Source organism: Mirounga leonina, unplaced genomic scaffold (assembly GCF_011800145.1).
Source record: "Mirounga leonina isolate KUSES-001 unplaced genomic scaffold, KU_Mleo_1.0 Mir_94, whole genome shotgun sequence".
Taxonomy (NCBI): domain Eukaryota; kingdom Metazoa; phylum Chordata; class Mammalia; order Carnivora; family Phocidae; genus Mirounga; species Mirounga leonina.
This window is the reverse complement of record NW_023270855.1, coordinates 39,559,948-39,586,299: the sequence shown is the minus strand read 5'-3', so window position 1 is coordinate 39,586,299 and position 26,352 is coordinate 39,559,948. Positions and strand designations below refer to the sequence as shown.

At 41.7% G+C, this 26,352-nt stretch overlaps 1 protein-coding gene and 1 pseudogene across 1 annotated transcript in view; one reads left to right on the top strand and one right to left on the bottom strand.

Moving 5' to 3' along the window:
* The window catches only part of DOCK3 (dedicator of cytokinesis 3), a 477,354-nt gene that overhangs the window by 373,403 nt on the left and 77,599 nt on the right, over nt 1-26,352 (top strand). The window contains exons 12-20 of the mRNA XM_034997521.1: nt 2,077-2,165; nt 6,399-6,524; nt 15,388-15,512; nt 17,715-17,877; nt 18,415-18,521; nt 19,095-19,266; nt 19,635-19,732; nt 22,566-22,649; nt 23,727-23,827. Of these exons, the coding sequence (XP_034853412.1) occupies nt 2,077-2,165; nt 6,399-6,524; nt 15,388-15,512; nt 17,715-17,877; nt 18,415-18,521; nt 19,095-19,266; nt 19,635-19,732; nt 22,566-22,649; nt 23,727-23,827 (1,065 nt within the window). The remainder of the gene's footprint in view (nt 1-2,076; nt 2,166-6,398; nt 6,525-15,387; nt 15,513-17,714; nt 17,878-18,414; nt 18,522-19,094; nt 19,267-19,634; nt 19,733-22,565; nt 22,650-23,726; nt 23,828-26,352) is intronic.
* Nucleotides 25,552-26,235, bottom strand: LOC118005385 (annotated as a pseudogene).

Here is a 26,352-nt window from a genome sequence, read left to right as displayed (position 1 = left end):
TAAGGAAGATGTGGTATACACACACACACAGACACACACACACACATACACAGGAATATTGTGCAGCCTTAAAAAAAAGACTCAAAGAGGCACACGCACCCCAATGTTTATAGCAGCAATGTCCACAATAGCCAAAATATGGAAAGAGCCCAGATGTCCATCGACAGATGAATGGATATAGAGGATGTGGTGTGTGTGTATATGTATATATGTATATACACATACATACATACACACATACACACACACATACATACACACACACACATATACCTACATACCATGGAATATTACTCATCCATCAAAAAGAATGAAATCTTGCCATTTGCTAGGATGTGGATAGAACTAGAGGGTATTATGCTAAGTGAAATAAGTCAGTCAGAGAAAGACAAATACCATATGTGGTATTTCATTCATATGTGGAATTTAAGAAACAGAATAGATGAACGTAGAGGAAGGGAAGGAAAATAAAATAAGATAAAAACAGACAAACCATAAGAGACTCTTAACTATAAGAAACAAACTGAAGGTTGCTGGAAGGGAGGTGGGGGGGGGGGATGGGCTAAATGGGTGATGGGCATTAAGGAGGGCATTTGATGTAGTGAGCACTGGGTGTTATATGCAACTGATGAATCAATAAATTCTACCCCCAAAAGTAATAATACACTATATGTTAACTAAATTGAATTTATTAAGATTTTATTTATTTGACAGAGAGATAGAGCCAGAGAGCACAAGCAGGGGCAGGGTGGGGCAGGGAGAGGGAGAGGGAGAAGCACGCTCCCTGCTGAGCGGGGAGCCCGATGCGGGGCTCAATTCCAGGACCTCAGGATCATGACCTGAGCCGAAGGCAGACACTTAACCAACTGAGCCACCCAGGCGCCCCAACTAAATTGAATTTAAATTAAAAAAATTTTTTTAAAGATGTGATCTTGCCATTTTTGACAACATAGATGGACCTAGAGGGCATTATACTAAATGAAACAAGTCAGACTGAGAAAGTCCAATACCATATGATTTCACATGATAAAATTCTTACTGGGGTTTCCTATTTGAAGTGGCTGTGCTGGACTACACACTTCTGCGTAACCATGGAAAGATCCTGTGAGTTTTCCTTTGTGCCTGGGTCTTCCATTTTAGAGTTAGAAGGTATGGACTCATACCTTCGTATGGAACAGGGAAAGGGGTGGGGCCAAGGCTCTGGGGACTCTTGGTGTCACATGGAATTTTCAAGAGATGACCCCAATCTCATTTCAGTTGTTTCATCAAAGTGTTTGCATTAGGATGAGGAATTCCTGGTCTCTGTTTCTAAACTATAACAAGTACTTGTGTGGTTGCAGCTCTCTTGGAATTGCGCTTTAGAGGGGAAGACTCTGAAATGTCAGAAATTAACAGAGGTGCAATATTGTTCCTCTGTTCTCTCTTTTGTCCCAATCCTGAAGCCCCTAGGGAAGGACTTTATATGTTTAGACATTCAACCTTCTCTGCTAAGCTCTCCTTTCCCTTGACTACAGAGGTTTTCACAGTGGATCAAACTCACTATACTCTCCTAAATTTTTCTCCTCTCTTGGTTTGGCTGAAACAGCCACAAGCATATATCCACACTGCCCTGAGCTTAGCAGGATTTTCCTCTGGGGCCAGTATAATGACTATTGAATGATGGTACAAAGCCAATGCAAGGCATGGCAGTTCCTAAACAGTAGTCGTTGTTGAGAGGAACTGTTATTTTCCCTCTCAGGAACTTGCCTCTGGAACCTAGTGCGTGTGTGTGTGTGTGCGTGCATATGTGTGTGTATAAGGGACTAGAAGAGAAAAACTTGTCATGTGGGAGAGTGCTACTTCAGAGAAAAGGATATTTTGCCACTTAAAATATTTGTTGAGATTCATTTTAGAGTTTCAACACTTTCCTCAAGTGTGAATCTTCTATGGGCCTTAACAGAAAACAAGCCTTGTCTAATTTAGTAAAACATAGGAAAGTGAGTTTGAAGTTTTCCTTCAAAGTTAGCATTTCAGTTGGAACATCAGACCAGATGTTGAAAAGCCTTGAGAGCCATAATGCCTGTCCTTCTGTTGCAGGTGCAACAACGAGAGTGAGTGGTCCCAGATCCATGAGAATATCATCCGCAAGTCCAGCGCCAAGTATTCTGCCCCCAGCGCCAGCCATGGTAACATACTTCTCTGGCTAGAAAACTTTGTGTCGTGCTTGCTGTTGCTGATCATACAGACCTCAGTGAATTTCTGCTGATCAGTTGCCATATGTAAAGTTCAATTCCCTACAAACATTTATTCTCCTCCCCAGTCACTTTCTACTATTTTTTTGGTGATAATTTGAGACCTTTCCTAATTACTTCTAACCAAAATACATTTTCTGTTCTTTCTAAAATGGATTCCATGTGCTTTGATGGGTGACTTGAGTTCCAATTTAAATCCAAAGTGAACAAAAATTGCTGCAGGGTTTGTCACATTGTGAAGTCTGTGTTTTCCTGAACAAAGAATACACATCCTAGCCAAAAATAAAAGACAAATATTAATAATCACTTTTTCTATTCCTGTTCAGTGTTAGCATCACCAAGAAAGCCTGACACTAATGAGAATCAGTGATTAATCTGCCAATATCATTCAGGAACTAGAATAGACAATCTTTATTTCACAGCAGCTTTTTATCTTAGTTCAACTTCTTTTCCTTTTTTTTTTTTTTTTTAAGATTTTATTTATTTATTTGACAGAGACACAGCAAGAGAAGGAACACAAGCAGGGGGGAGTGGGAGAAGGAGAAGCAGGCTTCCCGCAGAGCAGGGAGCCCGATGCGGGGCTCAATCCCAGGACCCTGGGATCATGACCTGAGCCGAAGGCAGACACTTAATGACTGAGCCACCCAGGCACCCCAACTTCTTTTCCTTTTCCCTCCTTTTCTTTTAAAACGCTTAATTTCTCTTTAAGTCTTGGTGCAAATCCACACATTAGAAAGATTGTATTTTCTAATTTGAACATTAATTGCTTGATTAAATTAGAAGCACTATTTAAAAGCCTCTGAGCTTTTATGTACACTTGAAGATAGCTTTCAAATTATATAGAACCATGTTTCTTCTGACAGTTTTAACCTCTCAATTATCTCATAATCTCTTTTACATAACTTTCTTTGTTTTTTAACTTCCATATCCTTGTTGTAAATAGAAAGTGGGCCTTAAACAACAGTGTAAAGCCACTGCAAGACATGGCAGTCTCCAAAATTATTAAGAAGAACTAAGTTTTCACTACTAGGTATATATCCAAAAAGTACAAAAATGCTGATTCGAAGGGGCACATGTACCCCAGTGTTCATAACAACATTATCAACAATAGCCAAATTATGCAAAGAGCCCAAATGTCCATCGACTGAGGAATGGATGAAGAAGGTGTGGTATATAAGTATATATATATACACACACAATGGAATATTACTCAGCCATCAGAAAGGATGAATACTTAGCATTTACATCAACGTGGATGGGACTGGAGGGTATTATGCTGAGTGAAATAAGTTAGACAAAGACAAATACCATATAATTTCACTTATATGTGGAATTTAAGAAACAAAACAGATGAACATAGGGGGAAGGAAGGAAAAATAAAATAAAGAGGCAAACCATAAGAGACTCTTAAATGTAGAGAACAACTGAGGGCTGCTGGAGGGGAGGAGGATGGGGGGAAGGGCTAAATGGGTGATGGGCATTAAGGAGGGCACTTGTTGGGATGAGCACTGGGTGTTGTATGTGGACGATGAATCACTGGATTCTGCTCCTGAAACCAGTGCTGCACTGTATGTTAACTAACTTGAAATTAAAAAAAAAAAAAAATTTAATTTTTTCTTTATCAGGGTTAGCAGATACTCAACTAGGAGGGTCCTCAGAGCAGCTCCACACCAGAGGCTGCAAAGTTTGAGACTCTCAGCTAGGAGTACTTGATTTCTCTAAAACTCTGGCATGGGGAGCCTCAGGATCTCTCTCACTATTTTTAAGTGACTGTTTTTTCTGTGTATGTCCCTGGATGCCAAGGAGCTCCATGTAGTGTGCTTGAAGGGGAAGGGAGCCCATATTTCTCATCTAAAATGAGGCTAAAGCAAGAAGCAAATAAACCTTGTTTTTAAAATATAAAGTTACTGGTAATTTGGAAGACTACCATTCACATCCATACTTATGGTGTTCTTTGCTTTATTTACTTACTTGATTTGTAAAGAGCTGCCTCTGGCTACAAGTTCTTGGGACATGATATGATTAAAATATGGAGAACATTATAAAAGAAAGATTGTAGTAATAATATACTTTTAAAAACAATTGAAAGATTAGTTTCCACCATCACCTCCCCAGGTTAAGATGTTGAATTGCGTCTCACTTCTCAGAGCAGGGGCGGTGCCATCTTCAGTGTCTGTGGTTTTTATCCAGAACTCACAAACACTGGCCATTTCTAATCACACTTGCTCTAGTAAAAAAGGCACCTGCAGAATGCAGGGGGGCACACAAAAAATTCAAAATGGATGAAAGACCTAAATGTGAGACAGGAAACCATTAGAATCCTAGAGGAGAACACAGGCAGCAACCTCTCTGATCTCAGCCGCAGCAACTATCTTGCTAGGCACGTCTCTGGAGGAAAGGGAAACAAAAGCAAAAATGAACTATCAGGACTTCATCAAGATAAAAAGCTTCTGCACAGTGAAGGAAACAATCAACAAAACTAAAAGGCAACCTACAGAACTGGAGAAGATATTTGCAAATGACATATCTGACAAACGTTAGTATCCAGAATCTACAAAGCGCTCATCAAAATCAACACCCAAAAAGTAAATAATCCAGTTAAGAAATGGGCAGAAGACATGAATAGACATTTTTCCAAAGAAGACATCCGGTGGCCAACAGACACATGAAAAGATACTCAACAACATTCATCATCAGGGAAATAAAAATTGAAACTGCAATGAGATATCACCTCACATCTGTCAGAATGGCTAAAATTAACAACACAGAGGAAGTCAATTATCATATGGTTTCACTTATTTGTGGAACATAAGGAATAGCATGGAGGACATTAGGAGAAGGAAGGGAAAAATGAAAGGGGGGAAATCGGAGGGGGAGATGAACCATGAGAACTTATGGACTCTGAGAAACAAACAGGGTTTTAGAGGGGAGAGGGAAGAGGGGATTGGTTAGCCTGGTGATAGGTATTGAGGAGGGCACGTACTGCATGGAGCACTGGGTGTTATACGAAAACAATGCATTGTGGATCACCACATCAAAAACTAATGATGTATTTGTATGGTGACTAACATAACATAATAAAATTTTTTTAAAAATTAAAAAAAAAATAAAATTAACAACATAGGAAACGATGGATGTTGGCTAGTATGTGGAAAAAGGGGAACACTCTTACACTGTTGATGGGAATGCAAACTGATGCAGCCACTGTGGAAAACAGTATAGAGTTTCCTCGAAAAGTTGAAAATAGAACTACCCTATGACCCAGCAATTGCACTACTAGGTATTTACCCAAAGAATGCAAAAATACTGATTTGAAGGGGTACATGTACCCCAATGTTATAGGAGCACTATCAGCAATAGCCAACTTATAGAAAGAGCCCAAATGTCCATCGACTGATGAATGGATAAAGAAGATGTCATACACACACACACACACGAATATTACTCAGCCATCAAAAAGAATGAAATCTTGCCATCTGCAGTGATGTGGATGGAGCTAGAGAGTATTATGCTAAGCAAAATAAGTCAGAGAAAGACAAATACCATATGATTTCACTCATAGGTGGAATTTAAGAAACAAAATAGATGATAATAGGGGGAAAATAGAGAGGGAAGCAAACCATAAGAGACACTTTTTTTTTCTTTAAGTAGGCTCCACGCCCAGCATGGAGCCCAACTGGGGGCTTGAATTTACAACCCTGAGATCAAGACCTGAGCTGAGATCAAGAGTTGGATGCTTAACCAACTAAGCCACCCAGGCACTCCCTAAAGACTCTTAAATATAGGGAACAAACTAAGGGTTGCTTGAGGGGAGGTGGGTGGGGGTGGGCTAAATGGGTGATGGATATTAAGGAGGGCACTTGTGTTGAGCACTGGGTGTTATATGTAAGTGATGAATCACTAAATTCTACCCCTGAAACCAATATTACAGTGTACGTTAACTAGAATTTAAATAAAAATTTGAAACAACAAAAAAAATCCTTTAGCTTTCTAGAACATTTCTTTAGAATAACATACACTTTCTGCATCAAAATTTTTTTCAAGAAAAGTGCTGAACTTTGCATATTTTCTTCCAGAAAAAAAAACATGACTCTTTATGTCTTTTCTAGTACTAGAGTACAGGGTGGAGATGTGGTTCTGAGTAAGAAAATGCTTTTGTTTTTGCAGGTCTTATCATTTCTCTGCAGCTTCTTCGTGGAGACATGGAACAGATTAGGAGAGAAAACCCCATGATATTTAATAGGGGATTGGCAATTACAAGAAAATTGGGATTTCCTGATGTCATCATGCCAGGTAGGCAGCCCTTCTTGGGCCTGGGTTGGGAGCAGGGTTAGAAGGATGGAATCTGGTGCTCCTCTCATGAGCAGATGGTGAACTGTGCTGGGGAGGAGCCCTGCAGCCATTAAAAGCCTCTGAATCCAAGTCAGGTTGCTGACTACAATCTGTAGTCAGTGGCTCCTTTATTGGCATCTGTTCTTTTCCAGAAGCCCCCACATCATATTCACCCATGCGACATGACAATCCAGCAGATGGCTTTGTTTTCTCCTGTAGAGACTGGATGGTAGGAACCAACATGAAACTCTTCATGGGGATGCTTTATACCTTCTTTGGCTCACAAGAGCTTCCTCTTTAAGGGGAAGAATACACCAAAATATGTGCCTGTAGTATTGATGAATCCAATTCATATAGGAAAAGCAGATACATTTTAATGTATCAGAAAACAAATCAGGCAAATGGTATGTTAGGCACTAGGAATAGTACTACCTAGCCAGTTTCTTACAGATTGGCGCACTGTTCTCATCTAATGCCCAGCGAAAAGCCAGAGCAGAAAGTGGGAATGGATCAACCCTCGTGTGTGGTTCTAGAAGGTCAGTCTCAGGTTCCTGTTTCCTAGTCAGGTTGATGCAGGCAAAGCTAGAGAAGTGGATTGAAATAGGCCATCAGAACCAAGAGGACTTTAGGGAGTGAGGGAAGGATAGAGGTGTGGCTCAGATGGAGGGATGGTGGTCTGATAAGCAGAGGAGATATGAACGAAGAAGGGGAAATCAGAACAAGCAAATAGCTGGTTTTCTGAATGGATTACAGGAGTAGTGGACCTACCCTTCCCATTGAATTTTAATGATCCGGTAAAAGCTTGTTTGCTTCTGTTTGAAAGAGCCAGGGTAGACCAGACTGAACTGATTGTGACCACTCTGTATATCACCTATTTGGAGTTCTTCATGGTGCTCTAAATTCCCTTGTTGGAAATATTTGTCAGCACACACCCAAGGGGGAGTATGGCCTGAGCACAGAAGGCCCAGGTGATGGATTCAAGCTGCCTTCCAACTTCTCCCACTGTGCCTGGACTTGTTTTCTCTTGCCTGCATCCCCTCCCCATAGACACTGTGAATGCAGAGTAAGCGGCTGGGAACAGCCCTCATCTCCTGCTCATGCACACAGAAAGATCTTTTGGGTGGGAAACCTGGGCCACTCAGTCAATTCCATGTTTAGCTAAATGCTAGGGAGACTTCATGCTTATAAAGTGCCCCCATCTGACTGTTGTAGAGCAATATCCTTCATAGGACACTTTTCCCATTCTGTCCTGACACCATTCCTCAGCCCTGGTTGTCAGGACAAGAAGAGCCCAGGCATAGTCCTGGCTTCTTGGCAAAATGTCATGGAAGAAGGAAGAGTGGTTACCAAAATTGATCTGGTGGTTTTTTATTTTAAGTTAGATATCCAGGCTCATGAGGTAGAGTAATACATTCTAAGAGATATACTTAAAGTCCTTCCTTTCTTTTAAGAACTTATTTGCCTGACATTTAGACATTTCTTTCTTCTTAACATTCACAGTCAGAGAATTAAAAACCAAATGAACAAAGACTAAAAATGAACAAACTTAAGTCAAAACAATTCTTAAATAAAGTTTGATTTCAAGAGTTACGTTGTCTAGCCCTCATCTATGGAAAGAAATCCTTTTGTGGAGCACCCCGCATCTCTTTGCGTCATTGACAAAACAATTTAGAAAGGACTTCAGGGTATGCTAGATGAGTCTGGGGAAATCAGCTGTATCAGGCACTGGTGAGACAAGCTAAGGTTAGGGGAGTTTTCCCTCCCCTGGGCAGCGAAGGGACCATCATATAATTTGCAATCCTGAAAGGTCCAGGCCAGGCCTGTGAGTATGCTGCTTCCTGGGTTATCTGCCTTTGAGTACTGAGTGCTACGGCTGAAAGTAGGGATTGGTTCACAGGCAGGACGCAATCTTTTGTGCATAATCTGTCTCCTCCTCTACCCTTCCTCCCCCTGAGGAAAGAGCTTTTTTGCAAATGGCCACTCACAGGGTTGTGAGCTAACAACTGACTGACAGACCTTTCAGTGCACTCCAAGATATCATCAGAGAGACTTTGCCATTCTCAGGCATGGTGATAGAGCTGGCCTGCAGCTTCTGGAGCAACAGGAAAAGTGTACAGGCATGTTTTACATTGCGGTCAACCTATCTTGGGAAACCATATGCTCAGAAGTTCCTTAGTGAGACTTCTGCAGCTGAACCACCCTTCACCCGTGGGAATGTTGTACCGGGGCTGCAGCACTCTCTCAGCCCATATAGTGCTGGTATGTCTCAGTTACAAGAAGTTGCAACTTCCTGATACATGGACATACATATGAGAAATGAACAAGGCAATGAATTATGTCAGTAACTGTGAGCATTTCAACACTTAAGTTACAGAGTTAAACCAGGCTCTAGCCACACCAGTATCCAACATACCCTTTTGAAAAAGGTCTTTTTGATGGTCTCCATTGCTCTCCATGGGTGTGTAACACATCGTGTGGCTGCTGTGAACCAGAGATGTGCTGCTCTGTGCCACCACTGAGACTGTACAGCCATCCAGCTCGGCTCGTGACCCGTGGGAGTGAGCAAGAGGCAGGAGTGCTATTGTTCATGCCCTGTGAGGTCCCAGAGAAGGCACACCCACCAGGAGGTGACATTCTTGATTATAGAAGAAGAACAAATAGATATGGGAATTTAAGCCTAATTTTTAAACTGAGCACTCCCAGCCTTTGATTGGTTGGTCACCATATTCCTGTGGGTACTTCCTCCTTCTCTCCAAACTCATTTTAGTCCAGTTCAGAAGCTAATAACTCCTTTCCTAGATTTTTCTTTTCAAGAAAATGGTCAGGAAAGACTAGAGCAGGACAAGCGTTCCAGGTGAACAAGTTGGAGTTAACATTGTTCCCAACGAAGTACCCAAAAGAAAACTGCCGGCCAAAAGACTGTAAACTGAAAGGAATGATTTAAAAGCTTTTGCTCAAGAAGAGGCTGTGCCCTCCTGCAGACCATGCCTGAGCCAGCAAAGCTGTGCCACCGTGGTCTACATCCCTCTCGTTCATAGCTTTCCTCTAAAGCCTGTTCCCTGGAGTCAGTAGGAATACAGAGTTCTGTCATGGCTCTGTGGGAATTACATTTTACCTTATTGTATAAGCCTTGAATTTTTAAGGGTTTTCATTTCCTGTGGGCAAAATGGGCCGAGTTTCATATGAGTGACATGGTCTTCCATCTTGTCAGAAGAAACCCGCCCTTTGGTTTAATGTGCTCTGACTGAGGACTAGGTTTTTCCCAAAGCAGTAGTTCTCTGACTTGTCACCTGCAGGGCTTGGAGAAACAGACTGCTGGGCCCACCCCCAGGAGTTTCTGATACAGTAGGAATGGAGTGGGACCCAACAATGTGCATTCCTTACAAGCTCTGAGGTGATGGTAATGCTGCTAGTTTGGGAACCCTTTCGAGAACCATGTTCTAGGAGGGACTCTGCCTTAGGGAGGCTTTGTCCCTCCCTGAGTCAGCCCTGGCACAAGGAGTGCTTCTCTCCGAGTTGCTCCAAACTTGCCCTTAGAAGGCAGCTCTGCAGGCATGGCATCCCTCTAGGGGACCCTCTGACTCTTGCCCTTGTGCTCAGAAATACACTCTGTCCTTTGCTTTGACCCTTGATAAAAAGTGCATGCTTCATCACCGACCTGCTAGTGATGTTTTTTTTTTTCTCTTTTCCTGTTTGTCTTAATTGTTCTTGTCTCTCTCTGTGCTGTCCCCTCATTCTCGCCCCTTTCTTTCTGGTGCAGAGATGAAGATAGTTGGGTGTAAGTTCCTGCTTTTGTGTGCCCTGTCTGCTTTTTGCCTGCTTTGTTTCCATCTTCATTTGTTTCATGGGATGTTGCAATACTGGGGTGGGGTATCATGTACATTTTTAATCCTTCATCAGCCTCACCTTTTGGGGTAACTGACAAGACATAAAAAAAAAAGAAGCTACTAGCCCAGCCTAGAATACAGTATATTACTTTAGATGTTCATTAAGATCTGAGGAAACTAAGAACATAAGAACTAGGTGTATAGCTACAGGGAAAGATTTTTAGGAGACACGTCAGCTACAAAATAAAACGTTGGTCTATGCCTGAAACTGTCTAAGTTGAATGGTTGTTAATGTCTCCATATCTCCATGGTGCTGTCAGGAGACTTCACTCCTATTCTGCCAAGAGATAAAATTGGTGTCATCCTGAGCAGGTCGCATTGTCTGCTGAGAGAATGTTAACTCTAGTTTCACATGGTCTTAAGGGAAAGAAAGCACTATCCTTCCTAATCCTATCTAGAAGTAGACAAGATATAAATAATATACTATTAAATACTAGTATCCTTGAACCCAAAGCCTCCCAATATGTGGTGTGACTAATTTATACAGAAGGAACATGAATATAATAAAGAGTCCAAACAAGTCTGAGTGCTCAAACCTGTGTGGGCTGTCCTGGATCATTTCTCCTGGGATGGAATTCCACATAGGCTGGAACCATGTGGCCCCCAAATTCCTAGTAAGGCTGGAGCGTCTGGCAGGAGATTCTCTTGCTGACAGATGCTCTGGTGCCTGAGCCAGACCTCAGAAGTTCTGAAACTGCTAGAGTCTGCTCTCAGAAGAGAGGTGCAAACACATGGTGAGTTCTGTTTCTCCAGTGCCATACTAGGATGCAGGTCTTCAGAGGGTCACACCTGGCCACCGAGGCATGCAGTTCCCTGTCACTGTTGGCTGCAGCTCTGTCACAGCGCTCCCAGGCTCCTAAGATTTCTGGTAGCTGAAAAACAGTTTCCTTCTAAGACCTCTCACTTACCATAAAGACCCCAGAATGTTTCAGGCCAATCCCTGACGTAATAAGGTGGCTTCAGGTTCATTACCTTGCTCCTTTCCAGCTGCTGCTTGTGTGGACTTGTAAGAATCTAGATTTTTGATGTGTAGTTGTGGTATAGTGAAGCTGTCCTTGACACATAAACACTCCAAGCCAGGTATCAGGAAACTATAGTCCCTGGGCCAAATCCAGCCAGCAGCCTATTTTTATACCACCCTGTAGCCAAGAATGTTTTTTCACATTTTAAAAGGGGTGTGAAAACAAAGAACATGTAACAGAGACCTGTGTGACCCACAGAGCCTAAAATATGTACTCTCTGGCTCCTTACAGAAAAAGTTTATCCACCTCTGCTTCCTCTTAAGTCCCTAGTCTCCTGACATTCAGCTGTACCAACAGTTGACATTGGCTACTCTAGCAGACTGTGAAAAGGACAGACAATATACTCGGAGGCCCTCCTATAAGAACAACCTCATTCATTCATCTTTGCATTCCAGAAACTTGGTTGCATGTCAACTGAGTGCTAAGCACACAGAGATATAAGGCATTGCTGATCCTGTTAAATGCTCTGCTAACCTCAGGAAGCAGAGGACATGTAACAAAGGGAGGCAGGGCCGCCCTCAATAATACCCGCTCCCACACCCCACAGAGAAACCTTCCCTTCCCAGAAGCCTCTCAGCATTCCTCGGTGCTGCCTAAGAGCTGCCTAACCCCCCCACATCAAGCCAGATTTCATCAGCGTCTTTCCAGCGGACCCCATGGTCTGGTCCCCTGGCATTAAACCCTGGAGAGCATCAGAATCACCTGGTGACTTTGTTTGTTTGTTTAATGTGTGTACACAAACCCCGCCCAAGACCAACTGGAATCTCACGGGGTAGACGCTAGAAATCTAGTTTTAATAAGCTCCCTATATGATTAGAATACAGCCAGCCAAATGGTGGTCTGCAAACTAACCTCATAAACCATTGCTCAGGCCTTCTATTTCCCATCCTCATTGTAGTGTGCCTATCCTCAAACCTCTCCTGGTAATATTTCCTTGCAACTGGTGCTAAAGTTTACAGGAGCCTCCTGGAGACAATGCCTTAACCCAAACGCATGATTCCACTGGTGGGCTTTGTGAACATATAACATGTAACAGGGACAGCTGAAGAGCAGGGAACCTGAGAGGCTATCTGTAAGGCAGGCCTGGGTCATTAGATCCTGGGGGCCTTTCACAATGGCTTCTTAGGTTTTCTCCTAGTTCCAGGAGAATTAGTAGAGAGCTCTATTTAAATGATCCCCCAGAGAGCTTTTGATAAGAAGGCCCCAGCAACATTAACTCTCGCAGTTCTCGAAATCGAGGCCATAATTTGCAAAATTGCAACCCATAAAGCAGTCTAATATCCATTCTGCTGAGAATAGCCCTGGTCTTAGGCAAGTCTGTTCTCCAAATAAAGAGCAGAGAAAGATCTGATGAAATCAAGCTGCTTCAGTCTGTAACTCAGAGGGTATGTTTACTTGTATTGATAAATTTTCTCAGCAAGATATCACTAAAGGCATTCTGTTTAAATAGAAAACGTTAAAAGGATGAAAACTGTAAAAATATCCAGCTCAGTCCTTCCATTTGAAATTGGCATTTTGATTTACAATGCCCTGGAGTTGCTGCCCAGAAACCATGGGCTCATTCTGTAAAATCAACACAGACCAAATTCTGTCATTATCAATCTCCAAGATAATGCCCACTTTTGTATGAGTATTCTATATCATATATTGCTAGGAAAAGTTTAAATGTTTCATTTGAAGGACACATTTACTTATGGCTAACTTTTGTATAGGGTCACAGAAATTTAAAATGTTTGTACAAGCTAGAATACTATTGCCAGTAGCCAGTATCTGCTTTTACAAGTCATGTGGATTATCTTAAATAATTTCTAGAGAGTGCTGGTTTAAACCAGAGTAATAGTTTAAAAAAAGTGCCTGTTCTTGAGATTAGACATTAAAATTCTCTATTCACTTTATGCCAAATCAGCCTAGAATTTTAATAATTACTTACATTCCATAGAAAATCTAATGTGTAACTGAAAGACTTTCATCAAAAGAAGGTCTAAGATGTCTGTTTCAATTGTTAAACATTTAAGGTATAACCAACTCTCATTTATCCCATTATAATAGCAACTACCTATAGGAAAGTTCCCATTTAATTTTGAATTTTACTTTCAGGACTGATTTTATTCAGCTCCTGCCCTTAGTGGCAAATTGATGGATTTGAGTTTCCCTTCTGCTTTCCTTTCCTACCCTACCTGCACAAGTGAGTGCTATTTTCATGATATGCTAGGAGGCCCAAGCAGAGTTGTCCAAAGGAGGCAGATTCAAGCCAGACTCATGAAAATTCGAAGTAGAGGCTCTCCTCACCCAGGAGAGAAGTCTGTGTGAACTGCAGGGCTAGACACCCTCTCGGCTGTCCTGCCTACCCAGCAGTTAGTTGCCTTTGTATGTGGTTTTTAGAACGAATTTTCCTTTTTCTTCATGGTAGCCTCAGGGCTATTTGGGGAACAGGATGTTTTTCATAAATTAGAGAAAGTTCTCTGGGCTGTCAGAGAATAAGTAGTTGCTTCTTATGGGCTGCTCTTCCCCACTTGAGCAGAAGTATTTTAAGAGCTTCATTATGCAACCAAGGAGCCATGGCTGCATTCCTTGTATAGTAAGACGACCTGAAGAATAGAAGGTCTGGTAATGAAGACCTCAAAACCTAGGTATATGCCAGTCCTGGTCTATCATGTTTCATGCATAAAAGATGCTAAGACACTTCCACAATCAGAGAGGTCGTCTGTGCAGAAAAGGAGTCATCATCATGTATCTCATTTGCTAACCAGAAACAAAACCTGGTTATGTCATTGTGATTCCAAGTAAGGAACTTTTAGATGTGCCAGTTTTGCTAAGAACTGAGGTAGAAAGAATATTCTGAATTGGCTTGTTTTGCAAGTTAATCATTCCATCACCTCTCAATTGAATTCTTCAGGCTGCTAACACATCTTCACTTTGGCCTTGTATGTTTTCCTTTGAAGATTTTTTTCCCAGAGACTTTACTATGTAGTTTGTTTTTTGTTTTTGTTTTTTTGGTTTATTTTGAAAGTCAAAAGCTCTTCTTTAGAATGTATGAATAAAACTGGTCATGTTACAAAATTAGAAGTTTAGAGCAGCCCAAATGAACTCCCCTTATACATGAACAGACAATCCCATTCCCCTAAAAAAGTCAGATGTGGTCATTTTTTAGATCATTTCAGCTTGCAGTTTGAACTTCTCCTGCCCAGTCTCAAACAGCAGATATTGGCAAAGTGGGCAGGAGTCAAAGCACAGGGAAGCAACAAGAGCACAACAGATTGTCACCCCTGTCATTTAGCACCTGTGATTCTGAACAGTCATCTGCTCCCAGAGCACTTGCCACAAAAAGAAGAAAATATGATAATCCAGTGACCTCCGTCTGGCACTCCAGGAAGGGAAGTGATTTGGAACTAAGCCTCCAAAAGGAAAAAGTAGCGTATCCTCTAGAAAGACTCAGAAGGGTTAAGAGTTGAAAAAAGAAAACCTATAAAAGAAAAAGGAAACTACTTTTTTTTTCTTTTGGAGGGAAAGGAGGAGGGATTAATAGTTAAGGCATAGACATGATAATAATAAGTGTTATTCCTATTGATTCTAAAATCTTTCCCCTTTGGAAGGCTCAGATTTCGGCTATTCTCCTGGAGGGTAGAGAGACTAGTCACCTATAATAGGAGAGAAGATTCTCTGCCCCACATTTTCCCACCCTGGACAAGGTGTGGTGAATACCTTTAGAATTCAGACTTAGAGAGCACATGACTAACCAACCTAGTACCACTGCACTGATATTGGTAGATGTCCACCATTATTAACCAAGCTTGCAATGCCCTGAGCACCCACCTGAACCCTGGAGGACCCAAATGCTAGCTAGCCTAGTCCTCCATACAAATGGGGCAGTGTGGCTTCTGTGGTCATGAAGACTTGGCATTTCTTTCCCCATAGGCGATATCCGCAATGACCTGTACCTAACCTTGGAGAAGGGGGATTTCGAGAGAGGGGGAAAGAGTGTACAAAAGAATATTGAAGTGACCATGTATGTGCTTTACGCAGATGGAGAAATATTGAAGGTAAGATTTGCCAGTCAGTTTGGAATGGAGGCTAATCCTGTAATAATTCTAGTGACACTATGGACTTTATCCAGATACCCATTCTCATCAAGCAGACCTCACTCAAATCACTGCATATGCATTCTTCTCTGCCTTTTCTTTTCTTCAAGGAAACCCTGATGATGACTTCCAGTGTCACACAGCCTGTTTAGAAATTCTTCCTAGGCGCTGTGAATTGTGCAAGACTGTTGAATCACAGATCTGTATCTCTGAAACAAATAATACATTATATGTTTTTAAAAAAAAAAAAAAGAAGAAGAAGAAGAAGATAGCAGGAGGGGAAGAATAAAGGGGGGGAAATAGGAGGGGGAGATGAACCATGAGAAACAATGGACTCTGAAAAACAAACTGAGGGTTCTAGAGGGGAAGGGAGTGGGAGGATGGGTTAGCCTAGTGTTGGGTATTAAAGAGGGCACGTTCTGCATGGAGCACTGGGTGTTATACGCAAACAATAAATCATGGAGCACTACATAAAAAAAAAAAAAGAAATTCTTCCTAGTGTCTGACCTCAATCCTTCCTGCTCCAATTTAGACCTATTCCCTCTAGTTCTGTCCTACATGCTACTTTTTCTGCCATTCTGTCTAGCATCAAGCTGCCTACTTTTGGTAACTGTTATTAGGTCCCACTCTTTTTGTTCCTTAAGTCAATAAAGCTACATTGGCTCTTTGATCAAAGGTGGGACTTAGGCACTTACTTGCTGGTACCAAGTTATGTGTGTGACAAGGAACAGCAGAGTCAGGCTCTAAAAGATTATTTCCAGCCAATGCCAGTATAAAGATGCAAGTAGGGGCGCCTGGGTGGCTCAGTTGGTTAAGCAACTGCCTTCGGCTCAGGTCATGATCCCAGGGTCCTGGGATCGAGTCCCACATCGGGCTCCTGGCTCAGCGGGAAGCCTGCTTCTCCCTCTCCCACTCCCCCTGCTTGTGTTCCTGCTCTCGCTGTCTCTGTCTCTGTCAAATAAATAAATAAAATCTTTAAAAAAAAAAAAAAGATGCAAGTATATCTGCTGTCACTCTTCATTCAAAGTGAAGACCTGGAGTGCTGTTTTTCCACTGTCAGTATTTCAGTTTTTCCCTCAGTCATGTCATGGTGAAGTCCCTGGCAAATGACAAGGCATCATTTGCATAGCACTTGATAGAAGGCAAATCATTCTTTTACAGACCTCGCTCCTGTATTTGACAATAGCCTTGTGAGGCAGGCAGAACAGGAATGATCATCCACATTTTATGGAAGGAAAAAGGTACAATTAATCAAAATCATCTCCCAAAGCTAGAAAGAAATAGAGAAGAATGTTTAATTGGTGGTAGAAACAATGATTTGTATTTCATTTTAAAAACCCACCTCAAGAAAATAAATTAACTTTAAAAAGGAGAGGGCACCTGGCTGGCTTAGTTGGAAGAGCATGTGATTCTTGATCTCGGGGTCTTGAGTTCAAGCCCCATGTTGGATGTAGAGATTTTACTAAAAAAAAAATAATAATAATTTTAAAAACCTACCTCGAGGACTAAGGCATGTCCATTGTTTGCATGGATAATGTCAAGGTCAGCAGAGTTGTCAGCTGCTCACACCACCCTTGTACAGACAGGGAGCTGCTCCTGATTGCATTACGTGTGACTTCCTATCTTCCAGGAAGATGGGACTACATCTTCATGGCAATATTTGGAAACGGGGTCAAGTTAAATCTGGTTCTGCCTTATCTATATCCAAGGACAGTCAGCCAAGGGCAACCTAAAATGCCAGTGCAACATTGGGGTAAGGAAGATTAGAAAACAAGCTCTCTCTGCTTTATAAATTAATTAATTTTCTGATCAGGTAAAGTGTCATGTACAGTTGAATTCTCCTATGAAGTTCACTGTTTCCTTTCTGAATGCGGGTGAATGGTTCAGATACATTGTTCAGCTTTCCTCCAGTTTATTGAGCAGTGTGTGTGGTTACTTCTGCCCCAAGGAAAAGAAGGAACATTGTTGACCATGGATTCTTTACACTATCTACACAGTTGTCTCCAGAAGTATTGAATTTAAGTCAAATCAATTTTCTTATCTTGTAGATTTGGCCTGATGGGAAAATAGGACCTGCACAAAGGAGAAAATGTCCTAGTGCCACAGAGAAATCCAGGGGCTTCCTCCGGGAAGATGACACTTTATTTTGCTTCTCTCTTTCAGGATTGCATAAGCTTGGGTTCAGGAGAGCCAAATAGGAGCTCCTACCACTCCTTTGTCCTCTACCACAGCAATAGTCCTCGCTGGGGAGAGATTATCAAATTGCCCATCCCCATCGACCGGTTCCGGGGCTCCCACCTGCGCTTCGAGTTCAGACATTGTTCCAGTGAGTGAGACTTCTCTCCACATTCCTTGGAGGATATGAATATTCTCTTGTCTTAGAACTCTTTCCTCAGAAAGAGAATTCAGAGAGTTCTTATTATTGGGGCAAGAAAATGAGGAGTTCTGAATAAATGGGTACTCAGGGATGGGATGTCATCAGAGGCTGTTCTTTAGACATTGACTCAAACCATGGAGTCTGGTACTGGCCCTTCCTAGTGTCTGACCCAGACATTGGATAATTACCAGTGTCATTCTCCTTTGGGTGTTTCCTTTCTACATATTAAACTGTTTCTTAAAGAGCCTCTGGTTTATCAAGACCAGCAATCTAGTTTCTATTTGAGTCTAGGTAGCCTGTGTACCTTGGGATATAAATGGAAACTCAGTCCAGTACATTTCTCATCATTCTTGCAGTCAGGTAGATACCTAATTAATGAAAGAAAGGGACGAAAGAGTAAAGAATGTGGGTGATAAGCGCAAGGGGAATTTCTGTTAAAAAACAAAGTGAGGGTCAAAAACAACTAACACTTAGCTCTGGTTGCAGCAAAGGACAAAGGGGAAAAGAAACTCTTCGGCTTTGCATTCTCACCCCTGATGCGGGATGATGGCACCACTCTCTCAGATGACATCCATGAGCTCTATGTGTACAAGGTATGGAGCCTGGCTGTCTCACACCTCAACCCTCACACCCCTGAGACCACTCTCACACATGGTTCTCAGTTACGTGGTTTTCAGTGGGCAGGCCAAAGGATCCAGGGTGGTGCGCTGGTGGATGACAGCAGGACAGCTGTGGGCAGGCTTTGTCTTCTAACTACAGTGGCCTCCTTCCCACAAGTAATGCCAGTAGGCCCTTCGTGTCCCACCCCCAACTTCACAAGTAAGGGAAGTCTGTTACCAACTCCTCTGTGCCACTGTGGCCTTGGCCAGTACATTCAGAGACCTGCCATTTGAGATCATGGTTCTGTCAGCTGTCACAACACAGCTGCCTTCCAGAGTTGCCTGCACACCAGGTGGAGGCCACCTGCCCCACCATGTTCTCTTTAAGAGGCATGTGAGCCATTCTGGGGAGTTTCCAAACAGAAAGCACTCTTCTAAGAGGACCTGAGACCCAAGATCTAGCCTCAGGAAGATGAGAGCAAACATCAACATCAAAAAATCTCCTGCGACCTTTTTATACGTGACATGGTTCAGGAAACATTCTGTGTTCTCTACCTTTGCCTACAGTGCGATGAGAATAGCACGTTTAACAACCATGCTCTGTACCTGGGCTTGCCCTGCTGCAAAGAGGACTACAATGGCTGCCCCAACATCCCCTCCAGCCTCATCTTCCAGCGCAGCACCAAAGAGTCTTTCTTCATCTCCACACAGCTCTCCTCCACCAAACTCACCCAGAATGGTAGGTGATGGGATCTGCAGGGGGCTGCCCTCCTTGTCCTCAGTGGCTGACTTCATGTTGCTGATGCATGCTAAGGGAGACGGAAATTTGTTGCTTTTTCATGCCACAGTGAGGGCATTCTTTTCACCTGCAGTTGGAGGAACCACTTGGCAATAGCTGCCTGTAAGGTTTCCCATGTTTTTAGTAGCTCCGGAGTATACCTCCAGATTTCACGGATGTGTCTTTGGCCTTGACTTCAGCACTAAAGAGACTGTTGTAATGCTTGTGGCTCTTTCTCTTCCTCTAGATTCCACCGGGCAGGGAGGGTCTGGGCTTTGTTTGTCCTTGGCATAGCCAGTGTTCACCATCTTTGGCACTTGCTTTTTTAGTGGACCTCCTTGCTCTGCTGAAATGGAAGGCTTTTCCAGACCGGATCATGGACATCTTAGGGCGGCTGCGGCACGTCAGTGGGGAAGAAATTGTTAAGGTGGGTCTTCCTGAAATTCATACATGCAGCCTGAGCAAGAATCTGGGCAGAAGGCCTTATGTCTCCTTGATTTCTACCAGTACCCTTCTAAGACCATTTCTTGAAATATAACTAGATGAGTAGAAATAAAGTTGTTTTTCTTTTTTTCTTTTCTTTTCGTTTCTTTTTTCTTTTTTTTTTGTTAGCTTCTCTTTTTAAAGGAGGTATCACATCGGGCTTATTACCTTTCAGAAACTATATTTAAGTTATAAACCCTATTTTCTGACTTGTTTTTCTTCCTAGAAAGCAAAACAATAATTAGAGAGTAGTGGTCAAAGCATCCTCTCAGAAACACACCTGGTGCTTTGTGCTGCCTCCTCTCCTTTCCTTAGATCTCTTTCTCATTTTCCTTATTTGTAACCCTTTTACCACAAACCTAGCCTGAAGTTTTTCTGGCTCTACTGGCTTGATTATCTAGAAGAACTCTAAATACTCTCCATTAACTTATAGCTACTGATTTTGCCCAGTCTCCCCCACTTAGAGTCCATACTAGAGACCCTTCCCCACTCCCTGTCTCAACTGCTTTCTCTAGGTACCTTTGTGACATTTCCCATCTAATGACCTGAGCAGGCTGACAACACTGCCAGTCCCCAGTTGTCTTCTGTAGGGCTTCTCTGCATTGTGCAGAGTGTTTGCCCACCTGGTTTTAGCTCAAGAAAACTCCCAGGTACCTCCTGATGGTGTAAGCCCCGCAGGTAGATTCTACACAGTGGACTAAACTCTGCTCAGGAAAATGGAGCTGCTTTGGATGATCAGCAAGAGCAGTGGAATGTAGGGTAGAGACTAAATTTCAAGAAGGCAGCTTGTGCATAAGTGAGCTTTCTTAGTTCTGTCATTGTAATTACCAAATCAATGAGTACAGATAATCTTTCATTTTACAGCACCATTGACTCCGTAACATACACGGTGTCTCCAAACAAGAAACACTTTTAAAGTCTGTATACCTCTATGTGTTTTTATGAAGTCTTGTCTGAATTTTGTTTTCATCAATTAATCAGAGTATCATCAGTTTTTAAAAAGAACTCTTAAACAAGCTAATACTGGGCGCCTGGGTGGCTCAGTCGTTAAGCGTCTGCCTTCGGCTTAGGTCATGATCCCAGGGTCCTGGGATCGAGTCCCACATCGGGCTCCCTGCTCGTCAGGAAGCCTGCTTCCTGTTCTCCCACTCCCCCTGCTTGTGTTCCTGCTCTCGCTATCTCTCTCTCTGTCAAATAAATAAATAAAATCTTTAAAAAAAAACAAAACAAAACAAGCTAATACTAGTTTTGTTTTGTTTTGCTTTGCTTTGCTTTGTTTTGTTTGGAGGGGGGGCAGAGGGAGAGAGAGAATCTTAGGCAGGCTCCACACTCAGCACAGAACCTGATGTGGGCTCGATCCCACGACCCTGAGACCAGGACCCTGAGATCATGACCTGAGCTGAAATTAAGAGTTGGGCACTTAACCAACAGAACCATCCAGGCGCCCCTACTAATACTAGTTTTTGAAACTGAAGATTAGTTTATTCTCAGGGCATTTTTTTTCTTCTAAACATATTAAAAATATCAATTAGCAAACAGAAAGGTATTTAAAAAAATCTGTAATCTTTTTAAGTCTGAGTTGTTGTATTCCTGGTAAGAGAATATCCTATCAGCATATCTGGTTTTAGCATCAATAATTGATCTCAAGCCACCAGAAGAGAGTGTGAAAAGAATCTGCTAGAATTAAAAAAAATTTTTTTTACTTTTTTTTTTTTTAAAGATTTTATTTATTTACCTGACAGAGAGTGCACAAGCAGGGGAGCAGGCAGTGGGAGAGGGAGAAGCAGACTCCCCGCCAAGCAGGGAGCCTGATGCAGGGCTGGATCCCAGGACCCTAAGATCATGACCTGAGCCAAAGGCAGACGCTTAACCGACTGAGCCACCCAGGCGCCCCTTTTTTTTTTACTTTTTATTAGAATATTTCAAACATACACAAAAGTAAAATAGTAGAAAGCCCCCACGAGTACCTATCACCTAGCACCAACAGTCATCAGCCTGTGGCCAATCCTGCCTATCAATACCCCCATCCACACCTGCCACTTTAGACATTGCTAGGAAATAAATTGTAAACATTGTATCATTCAGTTGCCTTTTGACCAACAGAATGTTAGATTTGATTTTTAAAGACTGTCAGTATCCATGAGTATTTATCATCCTCTCCCTTGGATTTTGCATCTTAGAAACAAAAAACAAGAAAACAAAAAAAAAATGGTGCTTCCAGATCTCTTACCCTCATTGATAGCCCTCAGCAGCAGCTTTCTCCCTTCTCCTGGAATACTGATTTCTAGACCAAAACATGGTTTCTGTAGTTAAGGCCTAGCCTGCCACACCTTCATTCAAGTGTCCTCTATAGGCCACAGCAGAAAGTAAGGGACTACTGCTCTCTTTGGAGTCCTGGGAAAGTGAGCTCTTTTTCTTAAAATGAATTTGGCATCAGAATCACTTACATTGTCTTTATTTCAAAGTTATAATTCTACATGGGTATCCTGTGTTTTTTTAGGTAATTGCTCTTTCCTTCGAAGTTTAGCACTCACCCAAGAGAAAGAGCCTCTCCAAATCTCTCTTAGGGCCCTTTGGGCTGTACACAAACACCCTGAGTCCACCTAGTTATCCCTTAGTTAGGCGGAGGTGGGATACTCGATTTTTTCTAAGTGGTGGTTTGAGATCTTAGGAGATTTTTTAGTTTGTTTATTGGGAGATTAAATTCATTGGTGTATGGAAATTTGACCATGTGTACAAGGTCCTAAGACTTGAGCCCTCTGATTTTTATGTTACAGTTTCTGCAAGACATTTTAGATACACTCTTTGTGATTTTGGATGATAATACAGAGAAATATGGCCTATTGGTGTTTCAGTCTTTGGTAAGTCTCACCCTTCCTGACTTTCATTTTTGTTAGTTATTTCTGTCACATGTTTTTAAAAATCCAAGGGAAGCAATTTATTAGAATGAGTCAATACAAGGTACAGATGTTTCCAATACAAAAGGGGCTGAGGAGTGTCACCCAAGGAAGACCAACCAACCAACTTCCCAGGCAGATCCCTACAACATCAAATTTGAAGAATTCAACCTGGTCAGGTCCGGGCCTCAACTTTGTAGTCCTGATACTCAGTCTCATCACTGTTGCAGAATTGCCTAGACCCTGAATTAGAGACCTACACCAACCAAATGCTCAGAGATGAATATAGGAAACCAGATGGCCTATTCTTTCACCTGCACAGTAGGATATAACCACTAGAAAGAACAGAGACTCACCCATGCTGGTCTGAGCATCACACTGTCTCCCTGTGTACAGTTGTTTGGGAACCAGAGTCTCCAGAGGTTGCTTAGTGAGAATGGACAGTGGTTTGAATGTTCAGCGCATTTAGCTTAATAGATCCAGTCCCATAGGAGTGCTGTACATTCCAAGAGGAACCACATACTGTAAGTCTAACTAACAGATGAGGAGCATAGGTGAGAGTTAAATAGTTTGCATAGTTTGGCCCTTCGGCTTTTCTTCTTCCTTGCTCTCCTGGCCAGCCAGCCCCTTTTCTGAAGGGCATAGCCTTTCATAGGCTGAGCTGGCTCAGAGGATAATCTTTTTTTTCTCTCTTTTCCAAGTTTTTTGAGACACCTTTGTATTTATGCCACCAAACACAGGTATTGTTTTGCTTTTTCCTAATCTGTATTACACCACCTAGCATTATTGTGAAGAGATTCAGAGTAACACTGACACAGACAGATGAGCCCCAAGTCCAAATTCAGAAGCTGGGGGCTGTAGGAATAGAACAGACAAGAGAGAAATACAGACACAGAATAGAAATATTACATTCTCTGCCCATGGGCAACACTAGAGAAAACACTGACAGTTTGTCATTCCTTAAAGAAGCAAGAATTCTGTTTTCTGCTGGAGATAAGTCCGAGGCCTCCAGTGAACCCTGGTACCCTCCGTCTCCTCCAGGTATTCATCATCAACCTGCTCAGAGACATCAAGTATTTCCACTTCCGGCCTGTAATGGACACATACATCCAGAAACACTTTGCTGGAGCCCTGGCATACAAGTAAGTTCCATTTGGCATCATTATTAGGACTTGTGTTTGAATAGAAAGACAGGCTTAAAAAAAGTTCAGTGACAACCAGCATTCATTCAGCTGATCTTTTTTTTTTTACTTAATTTTTTTCTAATTGTGGTAAAATACATAGAATATAAAATACCTATTTTTAAGTGTATAGCTCAGTGGCATTGAGTATGTTCACATTGTTGTACAACCATCACCACCATCCATCTCCAGAACTTTTTTCAGCTTGCAAAACTGAAATTCTGTGACCATTAAATATTAACTCCCCATCAACCCTTCCCCTTCTGCTGCCCCTGGGCAACCACCATTATGCTTTGTCTCTGAATGTGCCTGTTCTACGTACCTCATGTCAATTGAATCATACAATACTTGTCTATTTGTGTCTGGCTTATTTCATTTACCATAATGTCTTCAAGGTTCATCCATGTAGCATGTGTCAGAATTTCCTTCCTTTTAAAGGCTGAATAATGTTCCATTGTACATATATACCACGTTTCGTTTATCCACTTACCCGTCGATGAATACTTGGGTTGCTCTCACCTTTTAGTTATTGTGAATAATGCTGCTATGAACATGGATATACAAATATCTCTTCAAGACCCTGCTTTCTGTTCTGTTTGACATATACCCAGAAGTGGCTTACTGGTTCATAAGGTAGTTCTATTTTTAATTTTTTGAGGAATCACCATACTGTTTTCCACAGCAGCTGCACCATTTTATATACATACATTTTACACAAGGGTGTTCAATTTCTCCATATCCTCAAGCCAAGACTTGTTATTTTCTGTTGTGTTTTTTGGAAGGAGTGGGGGGTTTTATAGTAATAATCCTTAATTGGTATGAAGTGCTATCTCATTGTGGTTTTGATTTGCATTTCCCTAATGATTAATGATGCTGAGCATCTCTTCATGTATTTATTGACCATTTTTGTATCTTCTTTGGAGAAAAATTTATTCAAGTCCTTTTGGGTGTTGAGTTTGAGAAGTTCTTTATAGATCTTGCATATCAGCCCTTTGTCTGTAGTGTCATTTGCAAATATCTTCCCCATTCTGTGGGTTGCCTCTTTGTTTTGTTAACTGTTTCCTTTGCTGTGCAGAAGCTTTTTATCTTGATGAAGTCCCAAAAGTTCATTTTTGCTTTTGTTTCCCTTGCCTTTGGAGATGTGTCTTGAAGAAGTTGCTGTGGCCCATATCAAAGAGGTTACTGCCTATGTTCTCCTCTAGGATTTTGATGGATTCCTGTCTCACATTGAGGTCTTTCATCCATTTTGAGTTTATCTTTGTGTATGGTGTAAGAGAATGGTCGAGTTTCATTCTTCTGTATATAGCTGTCCAATTTTCCCAGCACCATTTATTGAAGAGACTTTTTTCCATTGCATGTTTTTTCCTGCTTTGTCAAAGATTATTTGACCATAGAGTTGAGGGTCCATATCTGGGCTCTCTATTCTGTTCCATTGGTCTGTATGTCTGTTTTTGTGCCAGTACCATACTGTCTTGATGATGACAGCTTTGTAATAGAGCTTGAAATCAGGCAATGTGATGCCCCCAGGTTTGTTTTTCTTTTTCAACATTTCCTTGGATATTCGGGATCTTTTCTGATTCCATACAAAGTCTTTTGCCCATTTTTTAAACATACTGTTCAGTTTTTTATTGTTGAGCTGTAGGAATTCTTTTTTTTTTTTTATACTTTTATTTGACAATCAGCAATTAGTTCTCATCCACATTAACTGTCTGTAGATTTTGAAAGTGGTGACAGGTACATAGGTAACCAGTGTGTAGAACTTGTTTAGTGAATCTTCATCCTCATTACGTTTTCTGAACAACTGCAGATGGATACAATATGGAACATTCCTTATTCTTTGGCCCAGACATCTTTGTTGAGCCTGGTGTCAATGTGCACGTCTGGAGTTCCCATCTCCTTCATGGCAAATTTCTGGATCTCTTTGAGTGCCCGAGGGGCACGCTTCTTCAAACCCACTCCATGGATGTGCTTGTGAATGTTGATGGTGTATTCTCTGGTCACGACCTCGTTGATGGTAGAACTGCCCTTCTTCTTCTTGCCACCCTTCTTCTTGGGAGCCATTCTGCCCGGCTCTGGTTGGAAAGGGGCTGTAGGAATTCTTTATATAATCTAGACATTAACCCCTTGTCAGGTACACAATTTGCAAATATTTTCTCCCATTGCCTTTCTTTCTGTTGATTGTGTCTTTTGATATACAGAAGTTCTCAATTTTGATATAGTCCAGCTTATCTATTTTTTCTTTTGTTTCCTGTGCTTTTGATGACATATCCAAGAAGTTATTGCTACATCCAGTGTCATAGAGCTTTTCCCCTATATTTTTGTATACAAGTTTAATTTATAGTTTTAGCTCTCACATTTAGGTCTTTGATACATTTTGAGTTAATTTTGTTTATTGTGTAACAGAATCCAACTTCATTCTTTTGCACATTGATATCTAGCTTTCCTAATATAATTATTGAAAAGACTATCCTATCCCCATTGAATGG